This window comes from Lissotriton helveticus, chromosome 3_2 (genome assembly GCF_964261635.1).
Source record: "Lissotriton helveticus chromosome 3_2, aLisHel1.1, whole genome shotgun sequence".
NCBI classification, from domain to species: Eukaryota; Metazoa; Chordata; class Amphibia; order Caudata; family Salamandridae; genus Lissotriton; species Lissotriton helveticus.
Genome location: NC_136062.1, coordinates 85,726,346 through 85,751,878, shown reverse-complemented (window position 1 = coordinate 85,751,878; position 25,533 = coordinate 85,726,346). Strand labels below are relative to the sequence as shown.

At 46.8% G+C, this 25,533-nt stretch overlaps 1 protein-coding gene and 1 non-coding gene across 2 annotated transcripts in view; both read left to right on the top strand.

Moving 5' to 3' along the window:
• The window catches only part of MYO5C (myosin VC), a 1,267,761-nt gene that overhangs the window by 948,666 nt on the left and 293,562 nt on the right, over positions 1 to 25,533 (top strand). The window contains exon 30 of the mRNA XM_078684841.1: positions 4,413 to 4,506. Coding sequence (XP_078540967.1) covers positions 4,413 to 4,506 — 94 coding nt within the window. The remainder of the gene's footprint in view (positions 1 to 4,412; positions 4,507 to 25,533) is intronic.
• On the top strand, positions 16,981 to 17,079 carry LOC144826729 (small nucleolar RNA U13). The gene has a single exon (XR_013609921.1). It is a non-coding gene; the product is annotated as a small nucleolar RNA U13 (small nucleolar RNA).

Genomic DNA, 25,533 nt, shown 5'->3' with positions numbered 1-25,533 from the left:
GTGAAAACATGTTTCCCAGCTACATGATGGTTTCACTGAAAAAGGGACGTTTGGTATCAAAGATCTCATATTAATAAACCCACACTGATGCCAGTGTCGGATTTATTATTATATGTACACCAAGGGCAGCCTATAGGTGCCCCCTGAAAGCCAACCAGCCCCTCGTGTGTTGTCTGACTGGTGTCTGTCAACCTGCCACCAGAGATGAGTGTATGACTCCCAAGGGTGAGAGCTTTTGCTCTCAGGAGCTCAGAAACAAAGCCTGCTCAGAAAGTGGGTGATAACACTACCTCCCACAGGATGACCTGCTGATTAGCATTCCAATGGCAGGGGAGCTTCTAATAAGCTCCTGCCTTTGAAATGAGAGTCTGTCTTCCCTCACAGGAAAGAAGGCCAACCCCCTTTATCCAGAGCCCTTTAGCACCTAGACAGGTGGGAAAATTAGCTAGTCAGGTTGGCGTGCCCACCCCCCTAAAATGGCCTAATCTGAGTTGGACATGGCTTTTCAGAGTTAGCCATCTGTGTGATTCTGGGACAGAGTTATGCCGACTTCCCACAGGAAGTAGTCATATAAGGGGGATAGTGACCCCACAGGTAGGTATCCCATTGGCTGCTACCCCTCACTCCGCTTAATACCCCTAAATGGAGTATTTAGAGGACACTCTGATACCAGATCTTCAAATTTCATTGGACACAAAAAGAGTGGAAAAAGAAGATTGCTGACCTGGGAATCAAGGAGCAAGCCTGACTTAGTGCCAACCCTGCCCGCCTGTCTGCTGCACCCAATTGTCATGGAGCAACTGATTTGTCATGCCACTGTGCAGATCTCAAGAAACCCGGAGAGCTGCCAGTGCTTTGCAAATTGTCAAAGGGACTCCCTTGGAGTAGAGGAGCTACTCCCTTGCAGTCGCAGGCACCTAGGAAGCAAGACCTAGTACACCAACCTGCCACCTACGGAGTCTACCAACGCAGCAGCCACACATAAAGTTGTAGCAGTGCCCCCACAGATCAGACCTGTCCTCCCTTCAAGTGTGGGGATGCCAGGACCAACCGGAGCCGCACAGTACCAATCCCTCAGTACTGGACCCCTTGCAGCAGCCAAAGTCTTGTTGTGCTGAGACCGGACACCAACACTGAGGAAGACCAACATGCATGTCAAGGGACTTCAGTGACAGTGAGACCCACATTGTAAGTGGCCCAGCTGCCCTGTTTGTCCCTCCTGCAGAAAACAAAGACAAAGAAGGGAGTCTGCAACCGCTGCCACCTGACGCCTCAGAGCACCTATGCACCCTAGGTCCAGAGCCTGAGTCCAAGGGGTCCCCTGACCCTTAAGAGCCAAGTCTATGCTCCGGTTTGCCCAGAATGGACTTCCAGGCGCTGTCTGCAGCCTCTTTCTGCAGGCCCCCTCCTGCACCAAAGCACCAAAATCCAACACCACTGCACCTGATCGCCACAGTCCAAGGAGAAGTGGACCAAAGGTATCCCTGCATGACAGATGATCTCAAGAGTTGGAGGATCCCTGTGGGTTCACCCAGACTGGTGACAGAGTCACTGCTTGCAGCCTCTATGTAACCAGACCATTCTGCCATTGAAGTGAACGGGACACCTGACACCGTGACACACCTCTGCACCCGAACGCCCCACACCTCCCCAAGGTGAACTGTTGGTGTGGCCTTGGACCTTTCCCCATACTCGCCTTAAGTCCAGAAGAACAGGCCAGTAAGTCAATGACAAGTGCCAAAATGCAATTCATGTTTTCCTCCATAGGATAACATTGCCGGTCCAGAAAATGCAGTGTCCATTTCTGAAAACTGTAAAGATTCATAACTCAAAAAGTAATCCGCTGAATCAGATGATCTTGGTATCTTAATTTATATGAAAGTATGTGTTTTTTGGGGGATTTCTTTATTGAGTGTGTGTCTCATTTACTGTGTGTGTAATAACCGCTTAGAGCTACCCTCTGATATGCCTAACTACTTGCCCATACTACCACAAAAGAGAGCATTTGGGTTCTAATTTGTGGCTCTGTAATTTCTTTCGGGTTTGCCTAGACACTCTACACAGTGTCCCTCATGTTGGTGCCCTATATAGAGAGCAAGCTTCCCCAATAATGTACTTATCAAAATGTAATGTAAACTAGTTTCAGGACTTGCTGTACAAATTCAATTTCAATCATTTTGTTTTTTTGTAAAACCTAGACATTTGCTCACTGTCTACCATTTTAATTTTGAACCACCAAATCACTTCTGCCCCCTATTCTGTTACAGCTACTTCACCAGGAAAGTGCTGTGTCCCATAGTCAGCTAAAATCAGTTTTCTGAATCGAGATATTCTGAAAAGTTTATCTATTTAAAAGTAATGATGCAGAATTGGGCACAGGATGAACATTATCTTTGCATCAGATTTAATCCTATATAATAGGACACACTAACATTTCGCAAAATGTTCTAGTTACAGTATAAATAAATGTTTCTAACACCCTGCTTTTTTGGTTTGTGCATGCAAACATGAGCTAGCACCATATAGATACAGTAGCGCATGCCACGGAGCAGTAGTGGTGGAGCAGAGGGGAGGACCGGACGGGTATTTTAAAAAAAGTTAAATCCACTTACCTGCAAGCCACCTCCTCTCCTCCGACGATGTCCGATGCAGGAAACAGGAAGCCCACAAGCTCCAGACACGTCTGAGCGCCATGGTTTGGCGCTCAGACGGGGAGTGGGAGGCTGTGCATGTTCTCTACCCAGGCTGTACAATACACCCTGGTGGAGAACATGCTATGTGCGCATGACTGTTTGGCCGGCCCAAGACAACAGGCCAAACCGTCATGCTCACATAGAAAGTGCCCACCACACCTACCCTGCTGTGTGGGCAGCCCAGCACTGCCCCGTCCCACACCTAAAGCCAGGATTGAAAAATAAAATGGTGATAACATGGTGTTATTATCATTCTATTTTTCATGTGCTGCAACACTCCTCCATCTTAGCTAAAGGAGTGGCCGCTGGATGTAAATTACTAAAAGACACGGAGCATAAGTAGCAGCTGATCCCCGACAGGTATGCCTTGTTTTTAGCCACATGGAATTGGCATTGTGCACTGATTATTGTACTGGCCCATGGTGAACAACTGTACTTTACATTTGTTAGTGAAAGCTCTGGCCTTGTCAGTTATGCTGTGAGGACCTTTTGTCAACCAGCTTATTAAAATGTGTATACTATTGCGAAGAATTCTAGTGCCTGTAACAATACTCATAGTTAAATAGGCTGCATGCCTTCAAAGGATAATTAAGCAAGTTTCATTTGAATGTAACCCGGATTAATAAAATGTGTACTTCTTGTTTCGGTCTGCTGTTGCCAACATGACATATCCCATCACCGTTTTCTGCAATCACTGAAGATGAAAGAGTCTGTACCTTATTTTTGTAAAGCATGGTTTGTAGGGACTACAGGGACCAGCCACTTTTTACTATCATTATTATCTTTTATATATTTTGGAGGGGGGGGGGGTGGGTGCGTGCGTGTGTGTGTGATGATTTCAGCAATCAATGCAGCTACCTTATTCTGTGAAGTTTTGATCGCACATACATTATTAGTGATATTAGAAAATATTATTGCATCATGCAATAGGTATACCATGGATCCCTATCTAGCATCCTGATTCTTTTAGATCCTAATGCTAGAACCAGTATTAGATTTTGACATGCCCACATGTTTTCTGCCATTCAGTCTATTCTATATACAGGTATGAAGCTATCCAACCTGACAACGCTGGAGGGCATAAATGTAATCCTGAGTTTACTAATCCTGGAATATTTCTTCCTCCAAACTTAACTCTTCATGGCACAGCACAGTGTAAAATTTAAAACACATACTCTCTTTACATTTCAAATTGCTGATGGCATAAGCGCATGTTAAGTAAACGCGTAATTTATTGACTCAGTGAGTTTGTTTGTATTTATACATGAATAGATGCTGAAGTTGGATGTCCGAAATTCGTTATTTCATAAAATCTGTGTGTTTTCAGTATTTCCTTGCAAAAGTGCAGGAAAAGCATCTCAGTGGAAGACCCAAGAAATGTACTTGACTCTTATGCGGTTGACTTGTACTAATTGGCATGCTGCCAGCATAGACTTGAACTTTTGTATAATTCCTTATGTAGAATATGATTTGCTGCTTTTGTGCACCCAGCTTTTACCGGTGGGGTAAGTTAGGAGAAGTATGCAGCCTGATGTGTTTATTTGTTTGAGACGTTTCCTCTTTTTGGTACATCATTAATGAAACAGGAATGGAATTTAGGCCGACAAGGCTGCATTTACCAATTCACACTTTTTTGTAACACACCGTAAAGTAGGTCAAAAGCAGAGATTTTCAAGAAGAGTAGGCTTGTGAAATTCTGTTTTTTTCTGTTTTATCAAGTTGCTTCCAGACCTTAAACAGCAGATTTCTGAACTTCAAAGACAAAAGATGGATCTGGAAATCCGTCTCCAGGAGCAGGCTCTGGAAATGAAAGGTGATTTTTTAAAAAGTTACGTTAAGTCAAACATATTTATGTCGCATGTAATCCGCCATTAGTATATCCTTGCAGGGTTAGTCTGTATCTACGTCTTCAGCAACTAAGGGCATATTGAAGACAGTGAGTGTGATGTTTGGGGGATAAGGGGGGCTGGGATTTCCAGAAAATGGCCCCAGTGTGCCCAACTAAAATATATATTGCCACTATGAGCGAGGGCGAGAGGTACATACATAAGGCAGTGGTGCCTATTGGAGGGAAGATAATATTCTGAAAAGTCAAACCCTTCAAATCTGTTCAAGCATTGAGGTCTACGTATGGTTTCAAAAGGGGCTTGGGAAATAGCCAAAGATCCATTCATTGAATGTCACCTGTAAATTAAAGACACCAATCCCAATTGCATAGTTTAGAGGATTATCTGCTGCAATAATCATTGTCCGACCTACAAGTTACAGATAATAATGATAAAAATGGTACCTGGTGTGCTAATATAGCAGAGGCTCAATATGTGTGTTCGCCTCAACATTACTTCCATGTAATGCTATTTTTTAGTTCTCGCCTTGGCAGAGCATGCGGTGCATGCGCTGTCTCAGTGAGACATAAAGTCATCTGAATGCTGGATGAAACTCGGTGTATTTTGTCATCCTGCTTGCCATTTGTGTAACTGGGGCATTGCTGTTCTTATCCTGCTTTCTGTTGGCTGTTGATCCCATACCTAACTTCTGTGTAGACCAGAAGCAGCGGCGCCTAACAACAGTTTGTGTCTGCTCTCACTTGTTTTAGTTAGCAGCCACACGCACTTGTTTTAATTAGGAGCAGCGCGAAGGGAGCGGGATGCCATGCTATGAAGCTAATGGCTTCCTTTTCTTTTGTTCAGCGTGCGCCGCTTCCTTTTTAAATTTTTATTATGCCACCTGGGAGCTACGAAGTTGCTTGCTTTCATTAAATATTACTTTCACCCTCCCGATTCACGCTGAGCCCGCCCCCCACCCTCTGAGCACAAACGCGACATTTCCCTCCGCCCCACCTTTTCCATGTGCATTGTTAGATTACACGCAGCGGGCATTTGCACTAGGGTGACCAACTGGCATTGGTGCAAATTCAGGACGGTGAGTGTAAAAATTCAGGACAAAGGGTCAAAATTCAGGACACAAATTCAGGACAGGAGGTCAAAATTCAGGACAAAACTTCAGGACAATAGGTAAGTTTTACAGACACCTCAGAGGTCGCGCAATAGTATATAAGTAAGCCCAGCCATTTCCAAACATATTCAACCATTTGCAAACCTATCCATCATGTATCCTTCCATCTATCATTTCACTCATCCATCCCTTCATCCATCCTTTCACTCATCCATCCATTATCCATCCATCCACCCTTTCACCCTATCCATCTGTACACTTATCCATCCACTCTTCATCCCATCCATCCATTCACTCATCCATCCAGCCATTTACCCTTTCACCAATCCAGCCATCTTTTCACTTACTAATCCTTCCACCCATCCACTCTTTTAGTCATGCATCCATCCTCCCTTTCTCTCTCAATCGACCTTTTCACTTAGCCAACCTTCCTTCCATCCATCCATCCATCCATCCATCCACCCACCCATCCATCCATCTACTCATCCACTCATGAATCCATCCATTGACCCTATCACTCATCCATCTATCATTTCACTCCTTCAAACATCTATTCATCCTTTTGTCCATCTACCCTCCCTTTCACTCACTCATCCATCCTTACATCCACCCTTTCACTCATAGGTCCATTCATTCACCCTTGCACTTATCGATCCATCAATCCATCCATCATTTCACTCATCCACCCACCCACCCATCATCCACCCAACCATCCACCCACCCACCATCCACCCACACATCCACTCATCCATCCTTTCACCCACCCACCATCCACCCACCCATCCACTCATCCATCCATCCTTTCACCCACCCACTCCTCATCCATCATCCATCCTTTCACCCACCCACTCTCCATCCATCCATCCTTTCACCCACCCACTCATCATCCATCCATCCATCATTCCCCTCATCATCTATCCATCCATCCTTCCTCTCATCAGCCATCCATCCTTCCCCTCATCATCCATCCATCCTTCCCCTCATCATCCATCCATCCATCCTTCCACCCACCCACTCATCATCCATCTATCCATCCTTCCTTCCCCTCATCCATCCATCCTTCCTTTCATCCATCATCCATCCTTCCCCTCATCATCCATCCTTCCCCTCATCCATCCATTCTTCCCATCTATTTATCCTTCCCCTCATCCATCCATCCTTCCCCTCCATTCATCCATCCTTCCACTCATCCATCCATCCTTTCACCCACCCACTCTCCATCCATCCATCCTTTCACCCACCCACTCTCCATCCATCCATCCTTTCACCCACCCACTCTCCATCCATTCATCCTTTCACCCACCCACTCATCATCCATCCATCCATCCTTCCCCTCTCATCCATCCTTCCCCTCATCATCCATCCATCCTTCCCCTCATCATCCATCCATCCATCCTTCCCCTCATCCATCCATCCTTCCCCTCATCCATCCATCCTTCCCCTCATCCATCCATCCTTCCCCTCATCATCCATCCTTCCCCTCCATCAATCCATCCTTCCCCTCCATCCATTCTTCATCCATCCATCCTTCCCCTCCGTCCATCCATCCATCCTTCCCCTCATCATCCATCCATCCTTCCCCTCATCATCCATCCATCCTTTTGCCCACTTATCCATCCATCCACCCATCCTTCCCCTCCATCCATCCCCTCATCCATCCATCCTTCTCCTCCATCCATCCATCCCCTCCATCCTTCCCCTCCATCCATCCATCCATCCTTCCCCTCATCATCCATCCATCCTTTCACCCACCCACTCTCCATCCATCCATCCTTTCACCCACCCACTCATCATCCATCCATCCTTCCCCTCATCATCCATCCATCCTTCCCCTCATCATCCATCCTTCCCCTCATCATCCAACCATCCATCCATCCTTCCACCCACCCACTCATCATCCATCCATCCATCCTTCCCCTCCATCCATCCATCCTTCTCCTTCTCCTCCATCCATCCATCCATCCCCTCCATCCTTCCCCTCCATCCATCCCCTCATCATCCATCTATCCTTTCACCCACTCATCCATCCATCCCCTCCATCCATCCCCTCACCCATCCTTCCTTCCCCTCATCCATCCATCCTTCCCCTCATCCATCCTTCCTTTCATCCATCATCCATCCTTCCCCTCATCCATCCATCCATCCCATCCATTTATCCTTCCCCTCATCCATCCACCCCCCCCCTACATTCATCCATCCATCCTTACCCTCGTCCATCTTTCCCCTCATCCATCATCCAGCTACCCTTCACCCATACATCCAGCTATTTACATGTTCTCTCATCCATCCTTCCCCTCATTCATCAATCCATCCATCCTCTCTCATTATCCATTTATTCACTCTTTCATTCATCCATTTACCCTTTCACTAATTCATCCAGCCATCCAGCCATCCCTTCACTTACTTACTCGCCCACCTTTCCATATTAATTTTGAGCTGAGCTCTTTTGAGAAGAGGCCCATCAAGAACTTCACGACTGGGACAGAAGCCAGCCAGGGCAGAGACATGATCCAATACAGGGGGGACAAGAGCCATCACAGGAGGGGGAACAGGATCCACCAGGGTGGGCACAGGGGTTGGCATGCAGTATTCTAGTATCATCTTGGGCTCCTCGCCCCCTCCTGCACAAGAGGCTCTCTGTCCAAAATGCCATCCCCCACTGTGATGTACAGTACTTACAGGAGATACTTTAAGAGAACTGATTGAACTGATTGTCCTCCATACTTTGTTAATTAGTGTGGGTGCGATTGTGCCTTTTCTTTATTGTATTACATTATAGACTGCATGTTCAAAGAATGGAGGTTTGCTTACAATTTAGTGACAGTAATTAAGCTCTGTCAAGAGAACCACGTGCTGCCTCCGTGTAATCTGGCTGAGTGGAGTCTAGGATGTTTGGGGCCCTGGGTAGAAATGGAATGTGTAAGGCCCCTCTAAATTGCAGAGACATGAGTCATTCAGGGCTTTTTGCATCTGAATAGCTGCCCCTGCTCCTGAAGTTGCAGCCCCTCCTCTCAGTCACCTTCGAGCACCTCTTAACAGCTCATCAAGGGCTGGAGGTGTCAGGGCTGCCATCCCGCTGTGCCTCTCCAATGCTGCTGGGTATCTGAGCTTTGCTACTATGGGAGTCAAGATGGGAGGTGGGGGCAAGCTGTGCCGGCTTTAGGGTGGGGCGACCAGGGCCCGGCTAAAATGACGGACAAATGGCGTCCGTTAAAGAATCCTTCACGGACGGGGGGCGTGGCTTGGATGGCAACGCAGGCGGTTGCCTAAGTTCGAGAGCTCCGTGACCCTGGGGAAAGAACGCCGAGAAAAACGGCGAAAAGACCTCGAACTCCCACACAAAGCAGAGCAAAGGGTGTGGGAACACATGGAGCAGCAGAGGAAGGAAGCCTGAGCGAGCGAAACACCAAATAGGAGGCAGAAAAAGGCCAAGATCCCCGAGACAGAGAGAGCGGAGTAAGGCAGACCAAGATGGCGGAGCAGTAAAAAGTACACGGAAGACAAGGGACGGCCGCCACGACTTTGAAACAGACACCAGGCCCGTCCGGAACCAGGGAAAAACACTGACGATAAGAGCGAAGGTAGGACGGAGTCTGCAGCGATCGCGGAAGGCACCCCCCGAGCAGGCGAGAGGTCAGATCACTCAAAGAAAGGGAAACGAAACCGAAGCCAAACCAGAGGCGGCCATCTTGACCACCTCACTGCATGAACACACCTACTAGAGCGCAGCCGAGAGGGTAAATACACGGGAGCGTAGTGTGGTAAAGCTAAGCACTTCCCTGGTGGACTAGCATCCACAATCCAAAAGGCCAACAGCCACACATTAAGGAGTGGAACGCGGGCAAGGCAAAGCGCAAAGGCAAAGCGCAAGGCAAGGCAGCGGGACAGCCACCTTAAGTAGAGTGGTGAAAACCATGCAAAAGAGGCCAAGCCGAGCGCACCAGGCAATGCAGTCTGTGTAAACGGAGCACTGTTTTTTCTGCAAGTGCAAGTGCCGATCTCTACTCGATCAAGCACCAAGGAAACCGCCTGTAAAACAGAACGCGGCGTCCATCTTAGAACGGGGCAAACAAAAACAGTGGCGGCCATCTTAGAAGGGACAAAACAGCGGCGGCCATCATAGTTGGGGCAGTCTCACCGACAGGACGGCAGAGAAAGCGAAACGAACAAAGCACCAGAAAGGTCCTGGAGAAGAACAATCTCCCCTACAAGACCGGATCCCCTACCGGACCCAGGCGGCGGCCATCCTACAATGGGTCGAGGCGACGGAGGCAGCCATCTTAAGTAAGGTGGCAAGAGGCAAAGCCGAAACACACAAGGGAACGCAGGTTATACAACGGTGAACTGGTTTTTGCAAGTGCCAATCACTACGCGATCAAGTGCCCAGGAACCTCTTGCAAAACAAACGCGGCGGCCATCTTTGAACGGTCATAGAAACATCCTGTTGCGGCAGAAACCTATTGAGCGCCACTAGTCTCACGGCGAGACGGCAGAGTGAACAAAACAAAACGAAACGAGCACCAGTAAGGTCCTGGAAAAGAGCGAATCCCCCCAACAGCCCCCACCAGACTGCCAAAAGAGACTGGGGACGCGCCCACGAAAACGGAAGGTGGCAGACACCTTAATGGGGGCAAACTGAAGGCGGGAGCTACCAGCACTGAAGCAGGAAGTGTGGCGGCAAGGGGAGTAACCTACAGTGCATAAGGAGGGACAGCAGAAGGAGAGGGACAGCAATACGAAAGCCCAAGGAGCCCGTCAAAAACCAAGCAACACAGTGAGCGAAAAGGGGCACCGGGCACTCCAACAAAGAACTCCCCCGCTCAGGGACAGAAGCCCTGGCGTCCGGAAAAACCAGAACAAGGACGATAAGGTTGCCTAGCAGGTTCACATTCGGGGGCACTACAAAGATCAACATAGACACGGACAACATAAACAACAGCCCACCACAAGGGGCCCAACAGGCGGACCAGCAGAAGAAGGAAAGGCTGTCCATATACCAAGAAAGAAGAGGTTTTGATAGGATGTCGACCAGTGACAACAAAAAAATTAGGAAAGACCTGGAATCACCAATCAAACTGAAAAGCATGCAAAACACGGAGACAGCGATGGACCTGCTCGTCAAAAAAATAACTGAAGCCAATGACCTGGCCAAAGCCACAAAGACCTCCATGGACAAGGTCCAGCTAGAGCTCACAGCCATACGTGCAGACCAGAACAAAATAGCGAGCAGAGTAGGGGAGGCGGAAAGAAGAATCAGAGAAATAGAAGACAAATCAGACATCATGGACAGAGATGTACGCTACATTTCCAAGATCTCTAGCGACATGCAGAGAATGCTCGCGGAACAAGAAGACAAAAACAGGAAAGGGAACATCAGGATCCTAGGAGTACCAGAAGATGAGGAAGAAGCGGCGGGCTCATGCGCTGCACTACTTGAAACACTGATACCCAAGCTGACTGGCCTAAACTTTGAAAGAACCTTTGAGATCGACAAAGCGTACAGAGTTCCGGCCACAAGACAACAGCACATGAAAGGCCCAAGAAAGATCATTTGCAAACCCCTGAGAACAAACCACACCGACGCCATCTTCGCCTTCACACGTAAAGGCCAAACTCTCAACTGGAAGGGCAAAAAGATAATCTTCACCCAGGACTTCTCAAAGGGCACTGTAGAAACAAGGAAGGGATTCCTGGCGCTAAGAGAGACTTTGAAGAAGGCCAAGATAACGTGCAGCTTTGTAGGACCAGCAAAAATGAAGCTATCAGACAGGAAAGGCACACGCTTGTTCGAAGACCCGGCAGAGCTACGTAAATACCTTCAGGAGCCAGATCAGGAGGAGATGGAACAACAAAGCCCAGGAACGGCAAAGAGAAGGGCCTCATCAGATGGCTCGGAGACAGGAGAGAAGGAAGCAGCAGGTCGTCGATAAAAGACTCTGTCATGTGACCACAGAGGAACAGAGGAACACCTACCTCAAATGAACAACATCTACCTCAATGAAAACGACACCTACCTCACGATAAATGGAACGAAGAACTAAAAGACTACTAAAACGACACCTACCTCATGAGAAACAGAATAAAGAAACTAAAAGACTACCAGACAAGTATTACAGAACTCTCAGAACGTGATCACTGATGGGCTGGCCCAGTGATCGGCAAAATATCCTTTTATCGAATGCACAGCACGGAAGGGAGCAGGGGAAGTTTTAATGTACCCGGGGGGGCGGAGGGCGGAGAACCGTTGCTGTCGCACGTTTACAGTACGTTGACAGGGGAGAGGGGGGCGGGGGCTAGGGGGGAGAGGGCTGGGGGGAGGCCATGCAGCACGGACAATCACAGCTTGGTGGAGCTATCTACTCTTTTTTTCTCTCTTTCTTCTGCTTACACACACATCCCCATCCCTATCCAGACCCCGGGGGGGGCCCAAAGACTGGTGGCGGGCGGCAGATATACACCGACTACAGAGGATTAACACAGGATCCACCCCAGTTAGCAGCGAGATAACAAAGACACCATGACCACACCCGACACTCAGGGCCTAGCGCAGATAGCCGCAGACATTAAGATCGTATCACTAAACGTCAAAGGCCTCAACCACCCCGTCAAGCGACGGAAGACATTAGACTACCTAAACAGACTCGGAGCAGATGTATACGTCCTCCAAGAAACCAGAGTGTCCATAGAGGACGCAAACAAGCTTAAGGCAAACTGGATAAGTGAGGTCGTATGCTCACCAGCAGTCAACAAAAAGGGAGGGGTGATCACCATTATCAGCAAGAAAGGGAAGTTCAGGGTTCACGACAACGTAGCAGACACGAAAGGTAGAAGGCTACTCACATGCATCAAAAGAGGCGAGGAAACCATGCACATAGCAAACATCTACGGACCGAACGCAACAGACAAAAAGTTCTGGGAGGAGGTAGAAAGCGAGCTCAGCAAGATCCCATTGGGAGAACTACTAATCACTGCGGGAGACATGAACCAGGCAATGGACAACGCCATAGACAGGCACCCGCACAGGCCTAGCCACGCCACACAAGAACAGAACACACTTAAAAACGTATGTACCAAACTTGCATTATCAGACCCATGGAGACTACAACACCCCAGCGCCAGAGAATACACTTTCTACTCAAACCCTCATAACTCGTACAGTAGAATAGACTATATACTCATGTCAAACACACACACACACCTGACTAACACAACAGAGATAGAACCCATAACAATCTCAGATCACGCCCACATCACCCTCTCCATAAGCGAGAAACACAATGAAACACCAAGCAGAAGATGGCGTCTCAATAGTGACATACTAGAACACCCCGCTAGCATCACCGAAATAGAAGAGGCAATCAAAGAATATCTCCAATACAATGACACAGGAGACACAGAAGTAATGACACTATGGGATGCACTTAAAGCCACAATAAGAGGGAAGCTCCTAAGCATTAAGCCACGAATGAACAGAGGGAGGAACAAAAAAATTAGAGAGCTGGAGGAACAGATAAAGGAGCTGTAAGAACAGATAAAGGAGCTGGAAGGTAACCATACTGCAAACTTACTGGACAGAAACACACTTACAACACTCACAAAGAAAAAGTACGAACTCAACAGAATACTAAGCGAGAGGGCCTCCACATGGATCAACAAATACAAATCCATAAACTTATGCTCAGCAAACAAAGCAGGAAGGGCCCTAGCAGGATACTTAAAAGCCAGACAGAGGCAACACTCAGTTGCGGCAATCACAGATACAGACAACATAACGCACACAGCAAACAAAAAAATCTTTGAAACTTTCAGGAGGTTCTATAAGGACCTATACACAGCAGACACATCACTGGAGGCAGATGGGGGGGCAAGCCTGCTAGAGAAACTAGACCTACACAGACTAAGCAGCGAACAAAGAGAGGCTCTAGACCAAAACATAAACAGAGCAGAAGTAGGGATGGCCATAGACTTGCTAAAACCCAACAAAGCCCCAGGGCCAGACGGCTTCACAGCAACATTTTACAAACAATTCCAACCGCTGCTCAAAGACACATTGGTCAGAGTTTTCCAGACATGTGCGGAGAAGGGGAACATGACAGACTCAATGGCGGAGGCAAACATTATTGTCATCCCCAAAGAAGGGACCCTCAGTTCCCACAAAACTACAGGCCAATCTCCTTAATAAACGTTGATTGCAAAATCTACGCAAAAGTAATGGCAGCGAGATTAAATGCATATCTTCCCTTTCTCATACACAAAACACAAGTGGGCTACCTGAAAAACAGACTCTCACAAGATAACACCAGATTGCTCTGCCACCTAATAAACCGCACTGCAAACAGCACGGAGAAGGCCGTCATGATCGCACTAGACGCGGAAAAAGCCTTCGATAGAGTCTCGTGGCCATTCCTAAACCAATGTATGCGCAAATTCGGACTTGGGGAAAGATACAGAGGCATGATCATGTCTCTGTACAAAAATCCACGGGCTTGAGTGGTGGTCAACGCAGCCACATCAGAAACACTCACTCTAAGCAGAGGGACAAGACAAGGATGCCCTCTATCACCGGGGGTATTCCTGCTGGCACTAGAGCCACTCCTCCATATGATCAGGACAAACCCGCAGATCACAGGGGTGCAAGTAGAGGGTCAAGCCTTCAAACTTTCAGCATACACGGATGACATCCTGATCACCACAAGCAACCCACAAGAGTCAATAGAGGCACTCGTACAAACAATAGAGGAATATGCACAAGTCTCAGGGTACAAACTTAACAGGGAGAAATCTGAATGCAAACCGATGAACTGCCACACCACCAGAACAGTCCTAGGCACGTCCGGTTTGGTGTGGCAAACAAAACCCCTAAAATATCTGGGCCTCCTCTTCGGGAGGGACCTCAGATCAACCTTAGAGCATAACGAGGAGGCGATGCTGAAAAAGATCAAGACGAAGCTAGACACTTGGGGCCCCAAATTCGTTAGCTGGTGGGGAAGAATTGAGACAATCAAGATGATGATCACCCCTATGCTAAACTACCTGCGGTCCATGCTGCCACTTACTCTAACAACGGACTTCCATAAACACATGGACAAAGCCATTAACATGTTCCTTTGGGGGGGGGGAAAGCCAAGAATCAGCCTAGCGAAACTCAGGCTTAAAAGAGAACAGGGTGGACTGAACCTCACAAACTACAAGGCCTTCCAAATGGCATGCCTTGCCAAGCAGGGACTACACTGGGTAGCCCCCATACCAGAGTACAAGCCAGTATGGCTGGACCTGGAAAGGGGCATTCTAGGAGGAGCAGACCCGATCATGGCGCTCACGGCAAACAGACACCCAGAAGCCAAAAACGCGATACTACGCAACACAAAAACAGCGCTACTGAGAGTAGACAGGGAACAAGAAGTAAGCATCAGAGGCACCAAATGGGAGTCAATATGGTACAACACGAAAATCACATACAAAGGTAAGGCGCTAGATAGCAGAGAATGGTTCTGCAGAGGAATCACAACGCCGGCACAACTAGAAGTAGGAAACAACCCACTCACCTACAAGGCACTGCAGCAGATAACCAGTCTACCAGACAAGGAATTCTACGAATTCCTAAGAATCAAAGCAGCCATCACCAAAGCAAACCTCTCCAAACTCAAACCCACCATCATACAGCATGCACAGAACCTAAACATGACAGGCCACCAAACAGCGCAGATCTACAAATTAATCACACCACGCACCACAGCTCTTAACAACAAAATAATAGCCTTCTGGGAAGAGACCATACAGAGACCGCTAAACGAAGAGGAGAGGGCCAGATTATGGACATCGGCGTCCAAAAACAAAATCACACCGCAGTTGGCACAAACAAAATACTGGATACTACACAGACTACACTGGACACCTGCGAGACTAGAAACAGTGGGGGCAAGTGGTAGCAGCACCTGCTGGAACTGCCATAAAGCAAGGGGAGACCTAACCCACATGATATACGAATGCCCCAAAGTTAAAGCATTCTGGAACAAAGTATATAACCTCACAGACACAATCACGGGTTGCCAGACACAACGAGGTCTAGCAGGGACTGCCACCGCCTTCCTAGAAACACAGCTTCAATCCAAAGAAGTACGTGATCTAGTCGACGTTCTGCTGACGGCTGCAGTGAAAACCATCCTGGGGAACTGGAAGAACACCAGCAAAGCCACCTTCAAACGCTGGTTCAACTGGGTAACATTCCTTCGAGGGGCAGACAACATTACCGCCAAACACAAGGCGGCAAACCACACAGCCAAAGAGGACATGTGGGAAGCCCTCGATGCCTATCTGAAGCAGTGACCCGCAACCCCTCTCCCCCCCCCCCCCCCATCTCTCTTCTCTTTTCTTTTCTCTCTCTCTGGCTCCACCAGGCCAAAAGTACACATTGTAAGAGCAGCACAAACTAAGACAACTGTTTGTTTTTGTATATGTAAAATTTATTTTCAATAAAATATTTTGAACAAAAAAAAAAAAAGAATCCTTCACGGACAACGGACAGACGGCCAAAATTACGGACTGTCCGTGAAATTTACAGACAGTTGGTCAGCCTAATTTGCACATTTCCAGCCATTGGTTTTCATTTAACAATACAAACTATGGTCAATCGGAAATTTTAAGTACCACCTCCAAAATGCATTCCTGTTATAAACTAAGAGCACCGGATTTAACATGGTGATATTGTGATGCTGCACTTTTTCACCACGTCTATTGTATATCCACAGTGAGCAGCAAAGACTCTCTTTTAGGACAACTGTTTAGCGACAATTTATTATTTGAAGTTATAACAGTTTTAAAGTTGTGTAATTGGAATTGCTTGCGATCGGCGTAGCATACTCATAGTTAAAGATGGCGCTGAATCAGTGTCAGTTTACATTAAACTTTCAAGTGTTCATTTATCTTCACAATATATTCCATGAACGCAGCTTCCTCCCCTGAAACCCACGTTTTTTTATACATTAACGTTGCCATTTCATGATATCTGCTGAGGATACAATGTAGTCCTTTCTTTATGTTGTAACTAAATAGAACCTATTGTGGGCGGTCATTTTAAGGGAATAAACTACAAACCGAGACACGGATTGGCTACACTGCTGCATGTAAATTAGCACATTAATAAGGTTGTGTTAACAGTACAAATTTTGCTGTAGTGGACTCTCTTTTCTTAAAGAATATCGTAGACAACTCATCATTAGCCTTGAGTGTGACCCTCGCAGATGTGGACAGACACGAGGGGCAAGACAATGTCATCCTTACATTCTAAGGAGAATCGAATTCTCTGTTGATCCTCTGTTAACAATTTATTCCGATTCTTTTGGTTCTTACAAGTGATGAGTGGGTCTTCATGCGTATGCGTGATGTGAGCCGTCCCATCCTTGTTACGCCTGGGCACATTACCCTTCTGAGGTTGAACTGGAGAATCATTAGAGCTTAAATTGCAGTAAAGAATAGGATGTAACGTGTCTTAGTCTGTGAATGGCGGTCATACTTAACTAATTTATCAGTGAGAAAATACGATTGTTTTCGTATCTGGGTTCTTAACGCTATCAACTGAGATCTCTGATCTATGCTTATGTTCAAAATCTACAAACCTCAGTTTAGAATACCGGTTTAGTCATTTTCATTTCAAGAAGTCTTTATTCGATTGGTGCATCATAAAAGACATAAAATACAAAATTTACATAGTAAAAACATCTAAAACCATTATTAAATTTACTTATACAGGCTTCTATGAATGAATACAAAATTGGCTATACAACAAGAATTACCAATAAACATAAAATATAATAAACCAGTCATTAACAAGACGCGGGCGTACGTTGTTAAGCCACAAGCTACTTGCAATTAATGAACCTTGTTCTAAGCAACCAAGCCCACCCTATATATTTAGCAACCCCCACGACAATTAATGGGGTGAGGTTGGTTTTTAAAATTCTGCTAGCTTCAGTGGCCGAGCGGGTGCCCAAGGATTTATAAACCGGGCTTAACCATTTAGCTCTGGGGGCTATATGCAGAGGACAAACAAACAAAAAATGGTTCACACTTTCAATTAGGCCATGACATTTTGGACAGTGCCCTGTCCCACCAGAACCCCACTTTTTAGTTACCTCCCCTAGCGGCAACGTGCCACATCTGAACTGGTGGAATAGTTTGCGATCCAGGGGCTTTGTTATTATGTCCCAATATTGTTCTAGCTTGGATGAATCCTTAAAAACAATAAATTGGTTTGTCAGATTACTAGAACACAAACTCGAATGTCTGTTAGAAACCACCCAGTCCCAATAGTGCATTTTTAGATCTTTTTTGGAGGGAAAAATTGCTGTTTCAGGACCAGACCACAAATTACCATACCCCAGGGCGGATAGGGTAGAGCTCAGATCCTTGAACCAGCCTATGTTTAAAGAACCAGAGCGATCTCTAACCTCCAAACAGGCCTTGGCATAAAAAAGAAGTTCCGGCGTTGTCCATAGACGTCGCCAGAATGCCAAAGGGCGGAATCTCGCTTGATCCTCCACCGGTTGGCACCCGAGATCGTATAATAGCGGGATCCGCAGAGAGGACTGGGGTGGACCTATTGCCATCCTAAGGAATTTGTTTTGGGCTGTTTTCAAGGGATCCAGTTTGCTGAAGCCCCATAGTTCCGCCCCATATAGAACAGAAGGTAAAACTTTTGAGCCATATATCTTAATTAGTGGAGAAATAGGCCTAGTAAAAGAGCTTTTATGCTCTTTAATCAACGCACCACTTATCTGCAAATGCTTAAGGGCCATTAGCTCAACCTGGTGGGACCAACTGAGGGTCTCGCTAAAAGTAACACCCAGGTAAGTGAAAAACCTAGTTTGTTCCAATGGGATACCCCCCATAGTTACCCTTGCGCTAATTTGATTGTGCCCTCTTAAAACCATAAATTTGGTCTTGGACACATTTATTTCCAGCTCATGTTCGCTGCAGAATAGCTCAAACCTCGACAGGGCTTGTTGAAGGCCCTGTCTGGTTTTTGAAATCAGGAGCGTATCGTCAGCGAACATGAGCAGGGGAATTTTCATTCCAGCCAGAGTGGGTGCATCCGTGGAATGGTTGTCAAAGTACTTGGTAACCTTGTTAATATATAAGGAAAAAAGGGGTAGGGGCCAACACGCACCCTTGCCTGACGCCTTTGGCCACAGGAAACCTATCAGTCACCTCCCCAGGTTTGCCCCAGCGAACCTGCGCATAGGTGTGAGTGTGTAGGTTCACCAATAATCGGACAAGGGGGGGTGGCATACCCTGATCTAATAGGCATTTCCACAACCCAGCCCTCGGGACAAGATCAAAAGCAGACCTCAAGTCCACGAATGCTGCGTATAAGTTGCCTTTACTCAAGACAACAATCTTCCAATAAAGAAGCATAAAGCAAAAGGCCTGGTCTAGAGTACTCACATGGGATCTGAAGCCAGCTTGAAGAGGGGTTAAAACATTATGCTCCTCTATCCATTCCTGAATCCTGGTGAGAACAAGACGGGCTGTAATTTTTTGCACCGCGTCGATTAGACTGATCGGCCGGTAGTTGGATGGGACCGACCGATCACCTTTTTTATAGATAGGCAGGATTTCTGCGCCTGCCCAGGATTCAGGAACCCTAGCACCTGTGGCCAAAGCATTTGCCAACTGGGCTAAGTACGGAACCCAGAGGTCATGATCCTGTTGGAATAAATCTGCAGGTATGCAATCAGGGCCAGGTGCTTTTCCCCTTGGAATAGATTTCAGAACAGCTTCAACATCTCTGACCGTAAACACTAAGGGGTCAGCCGACAATGGCCAGCTTATATTATCGTGCACATCACTGGGGCACCTAAATTGTTCCTCGAAGTAGCGAACCCATTGTTGTTGATCCACCGAGGCCGGGCTCGGGCGGTCATCCTGGGACAAACCCCATTTGAGTAGGTGCCAGAATTGTTGCATGTTCCTCGAGCCACATGCTTCAGTTAGAGTTAACCAACGGTCTTCATCCCAATTGGCCTTAGCAGAACGTTTGGCAGTATTGAAAGCCTTCCTGCAATACCTAATTGCAGCGAGATTCTTGAGTTTTAAAGCTTTAAACAATTCTGCATGAGTTCGACGACATTCTTCATTGAACCAATTAGATGGTTTCATGGGCCCCCTATTACCCCTTTTGGAGACAGACTTTATGAATAATTTTTTTAATGACACAAATAAGCTGGCATGTGTGTCAGTAATAATAGAGTTAATCGCCTCCTGCGAATCGCACTGAGAGATTACGGCCAAGGAATTAGACACCAGGGATCTGATGGTTTTACGTGCTTCAGCATCTGCAGAGATCTTTGGCCAGCGTACCCTCCTCATATCATTTGTAAGTACAACTGCCTCCTGAATTAAATTGGGCATGCAGTTGACCGGCCCTAAAAAACTGAAATCCCTTAATTCAGCCACCAGTGGATCGTGGTCACTTTCCGGACGTGGCTTTACTTCCATATCCACTACCGCATGCCACAGCTTAACATCCAATAGTATATAGTCGATACGACTACTAAATCTACCGTTGTTAAAGGTGTGTTTACCCCACCTGTCTGAACATACTCGACCATTAAGGGCACGTAATCCCTGGTCCAAACACAATCCTTTTATAAAGATAGCCGCTTGCGACCATTTTTTGATCGAAGGGAGGGAAAGTTGGGGAATCCCCCAAGCCAAATCCTCTGCCTCTGTTATGAGGCCATCATCCGAACTGAGTGGTTCGAAACAGGTGTATAGATCACCCGTCACAACCATATGACCTGCTACCGAAATATCCTTTAGAAAGTCATCCAGACGAAGCAGAGCAACTGGAACCCTACCACCCTGAACACCCCTGGCATATATGTTGATCAACAGTATATTCAACCCCCTTGAAGATTTGATACTATCAATTAATATGTCTGGGCTATCAATGAAGATTTCCTCTGCTGACACTCCCTCGAATTGACAAACCCACACTGACAAACCACCTATAGCTCGACCTCTGTGTCCTCTGGTTGCTGGTTTACTAAAATTCAAGTAACCAGAGAGAAACTGGGGTAAAGGAGCCCAGGTTTCCTGAAAGGACCAAATGTCACCTTGACGAATAAAATTGATCCAATCAGGAATACACATACGTGACTCGAGGCCAGCTATATTCCAACAACCCAGGATAGTTCCGTTACTTGGTGCTGGGGCGCTAGATACATTTTTGACAGAAGAATAGGGATCGTTATCCAGGGTGATAACTACTTCTTGCAAGGGCACAACTCCATCTATATCATCAGTAATGCTGCGCTGAGGCCCACCCTGATTGCCCAACACCCTATTCAAACTCTCAGCAATTATGCCTAGCTCTGTTTCACCACTCTCTACTGTTTGGTCAGCAGATAACATTGTCAGAGGGACCATGTCGATATCATCTGACACACCCGGATAAGCAGCACCCCCCACAACACTATGGGCTGCGCAATCCATATTAGTTTTAACATAGCATAATAAGTTAGCTGGAGCATCAGTAAAGCCCGTACAATCTGAAATACCCTCTGTATCCCAAGATGGAATAGCTGGTCAATCATTTGACGCCAGCCCTGATAAGGGGTCATAGAGGTTCCTCAGCGGGATATTCCAGTACTCATTAGGCTGTGAATATTTGCTTTGTTTATTGCAGTCGGAATAGAGATTTTGGGGCTGATTAAATTGATGAAAAACTGGTGTGGGGAAAAGGCCAGAAAACTGAGGTTTGTGGAAGGTTGGGCAAATTGATGTGGGTGGAGGGCCAAAAGGCTGGGGCATGAAGTTGGCCCACCTCGGGGTATGTGAGGAACTGTTATAACTTGATTGAACGTAGGAGCGAACCAGGGCCTCAGGATTTAGGTGCGGACCGTAAAAAGAAGGAGTGAAATTAGACCACTTGAGCGGTTGCTGATCTCTTGTAAAATGTTGATGACCCAATGGTTTGAGCAGATTCTCAGGGTAAAAATAACTGAGATTCCGCGTGGAAATCCCACCCTCGTTGTTACCCACATACCAATCAGTAAGGTGGGTGACAACTTTGTGATCCCTAAAGTTAATGATCACCGTGTCACCCTCTATGTCCTTAGGGCGTGAACCCACCCACTTGCATCTTCTGACTGATATAATGTCCCCGTTAAGATGAGCAGGAAGGGGTCTATTAGTTTTCAGCCAGAAAATGACTTTGTTTTTTAGGTTTTCGTTATTTTCCCGATTCCCATTGGAAATTGGGGGCACACCCGTCATGATAATTACAAAATTGGCTGAGTCAGGGGGGAGTTCCACAATGTTCCTACGCGATAAGGAGTGTTTGAGATTAGGAATATCAGTTTTGGCTGCACCATGTTTTGCAGATGGTAATAATCCCTCATTTGATGGTTTGTTAGAGGCCACCATAGCCTTTACTTTAGAAGAGTTAGAATTGGTGGCATGAGATGGTTTAGATGCCAGATCCGGGGCCTTGGGTATTGTAAAACATTTAGTGTTGTTATTTTTAGATTGGTGGCTAGAGACAACATTTGTAGCACTAGGCACAATATATGTAGCACTAGGCACAATATTTGTGACACTAGGCACAATATTTGTAGCACTAGGCACTGAATTTGTGACACTAGGCATAGAGGGTGAACCAACCTGCCCATCAGAGCTAGCATAAAAAGGTGGACCCACAGATGCCAAAAATCGATCCATTTTATCTCCCAAAATCCTCACACGCTCCAACAATGGAAGCATGTGTGATCTTATTAATTTCTCCAGAAGTTCATAACTATCCTTATTAAACCCAGATAGAGCAACCTCTGGCGAGGATAGGTGGTGTAGGGTGACTAAAGGTGCCTCAACCACAGGCAGTGCCATAAACTCAGTAATAGGTTTAACTATAAAGGGAGAAGGGGTATGGTGACTAGGGCCTTTTCTTTTAACACCACCCTTTTTCCTTTTTTTCCTGGGTGGTGAACACACAACCTTGTTGTCCTTAATAGTCTTAGAACCGGTATCACTAACATTGTGTGACAAGGTGATCTCACTTGGACCAACACAGTCCAAAGATCGATTTGTTAGTGTTGAGTGAAGATTAGGTGCCATAGTCTGAACGACTGGAGTGTTAAGGTCAATGAGACTAATGGATACGGGAGATGAACTATTTACATGGGCCTCACTAATAATGCTAGGACGAGCTGGGGAAATATTAGGAACCCTGAATATACTAGGGATTTGGTCCATACCGGACATATCTGCTTCAATTGGCATCTTCCCTGGAACAACCGTATCCTGTATATTAATCGAATCAGGTTGAATGAACAGCGGTAGGTTTTTAAGATGTTCAATAGAGCGACGTCGCTCAGCGCGTCGCTCTGCTAAAAGGAGTTCCTTGTCGACCTCCTTGTGTGCCCTCTCGAAATATTTATCGAGTGGCCCCAAGAAGGAAACACCCACACCCGAAGGGAGTGGGGTAGTCATAACAACTAGTGGACAGGATTTCACTAACTACTCACAAGACCCACCTGAATAATCAATAAGGTACAACAATTTAGAACAAATAAGTAGACAGGACGTGTCAGTGACCTGGCCCAGCCCGGCCTCCTTTGGCCCCTGACGGCCACAGACGGTCCCGCCCTTGTCCCGGGCTTCTCCCGGGACGCTCCCGCGTAGCGGGTAATGTCCTTCCCTTAAATGGGTAGACCGTAGGATTGCAGGCGGGGCGTGGTGGACAGGGAGAGCGGCCAGGTGACGAGAGGAGCGATGCGCAGAGGCTTCTGGTCTTGGAAGTCCTGCCCCGCACGCTCGCAGCCCTGGTCCAACACACGCAGCACAATCAGGCTTCCCAGTGACTCAGGTGCGCAGCGGGACCCGCAAAGCGGGTTCCGCAAGTTGTAAAGCAAAAAGAAGGTGTCCAGCAGAGTCCTCGACCCTCAGCAACAGTCGGTAAAATTACAGTGTGTCCCACGTTGATTTCTCCTCACAAGCCTTTAAAGGATTGCAGACGGGGCGTGGTGGACAGGGAGAGCGGCCAGGTGACGAGAGGAGCGATGCGCAGAGGCTTCTGGTCTTGGAAGTCCTGCCCCGCACGCTCGCAGCCCTGGTCCAACACACGCAGCACAATCAGGCTTCCCAGTGACTCAGGTGCGCAGCCGGACCCGCGAAGCGGGTTCCGCAAGTTGTAAAGCAAAAAGAAGGTGTCCAGCAGAGTCCTCGACCCTCAGCAACAGTCGGTAAAATTACAGTGTGTCCCACGTTGATTTCTCCTCACAAGCCTTTAAAGGATTGCAAACGGGGCGTGGTGGACAGGGAGAGCGGCCAGGTGACGAGAGGAGAGATGCGCAGAGGCTTCTGGTCTTGGAAGTCCTGCCCCGCACGCTCGCAGCCCTGGTCCAACACACGCAGCACAATCAGGCTTCCCAGTGACTCAGGTGCGCAGCGGGACCCGCGAAGCGGGTTCCGCAAGTTGTAAAGCAAAAAGAAGGTGTCCAGCAGAGTCCTCGACCCTCAGCAACAGTCGGTAAAATTACAGTGTGTCCCACATTGATTTCTCCTCACGAGCCTTTAAAGGATTGCAGACGGGGCGTGGTGGACAGGGAGAGCGGCCAGGTGACGAGAGGAGCGATGCGCAGAGGCTTCTGGTCTTGGAAGTCCTGCCCCGCACGCTCGCAGCCCTGGTCCAACACACGCAGCACAATCAGGCTTCCCAGTGACTCAGGTGCGCAGCGGGACCCGCGAAGCGGGTTCCGCAAGTTGTAAAGCAAAAAGAAGGTGTCCAGCAGAGTCCTCGACCCTCAGCAACAGTCGTTAAAATTACAGTGTGTTTAGTCACTGATGTGGTTAATACACTTATTGCAGCAGTGCAATATCCTGAGAACAGATAGTAACAAGCATTTGTAAGTTCCAATGCAATAGGTCTCGCATTTACACGAGTTTGAGCTACTGGCATTGTAAATAACAATGCCTTTTATTTATGTTTTGGTTTTTAAAACATAAATAAAACGCATTGTCATTTACAATGCCAATAGCTTAAACTCGCGTAAATGCGAGACCTATTGCATTGTAAATGCTTGTTATTTTATACCATGCAACTAATTCCTAGGAGCAACTGAGGTCTTTGAAATGGACATATTAATGACACCAGTGTCTTCAGAAACTGAACATGCTACATATATAAATATGTTCACGTGTATCGTGATTACATCATACACGTTCAACATTCATCCTATACTTCAGAAATTGCCTCCTTCAGCCATTAGTTTCTTTTTTTCTGGGAAATTCAGCCATTGGCTTGAGATATTGTCAATCTCATTGTGCATCAGGTCACAGTAGTATTATTTTCTAACCACTTTTCTATTGGCCATTCCGGTGTGCCTCCATTGGAATGCAGGACTATTTTACATCTGAAATCAGTCTGTATGAAAACTGCCCAGTTGCAGTCTGAGTAAGCGCAGAAAAAATCATCTGAAAAAATTATGCTACTCAAAAGTAAGGAACTCTTTTTTCTTGTCTGAAGTATAAATTATTTATATGCTTTTGTATACTTTACCTCGCATCCTGCTGCTAGGCAAACAAGCTTTGGCAGCACCAACAGGTTTGACTTTTCTATGGCCTGCATACAATCAATAGAGAGGGCTTTAAATAGCTAGGGATACATATATCACCAGAGTAAAGAAGGTCACAACAGGCAACCCCGTATTGCTTCAAGGCTAGTGTGGCACATTGGAGAGGTCTTCCTCTGTCCCTAATAGGTGGGGCAGCAGTGCATAAAATGATGATATTGCCATATTGACTGCATTTCCTACAGAACACTCCCTTCTCATTATTAAGATATTTTTTCCAGCAAGTAATGAGGCTATTGAGAGTCCTATTATGG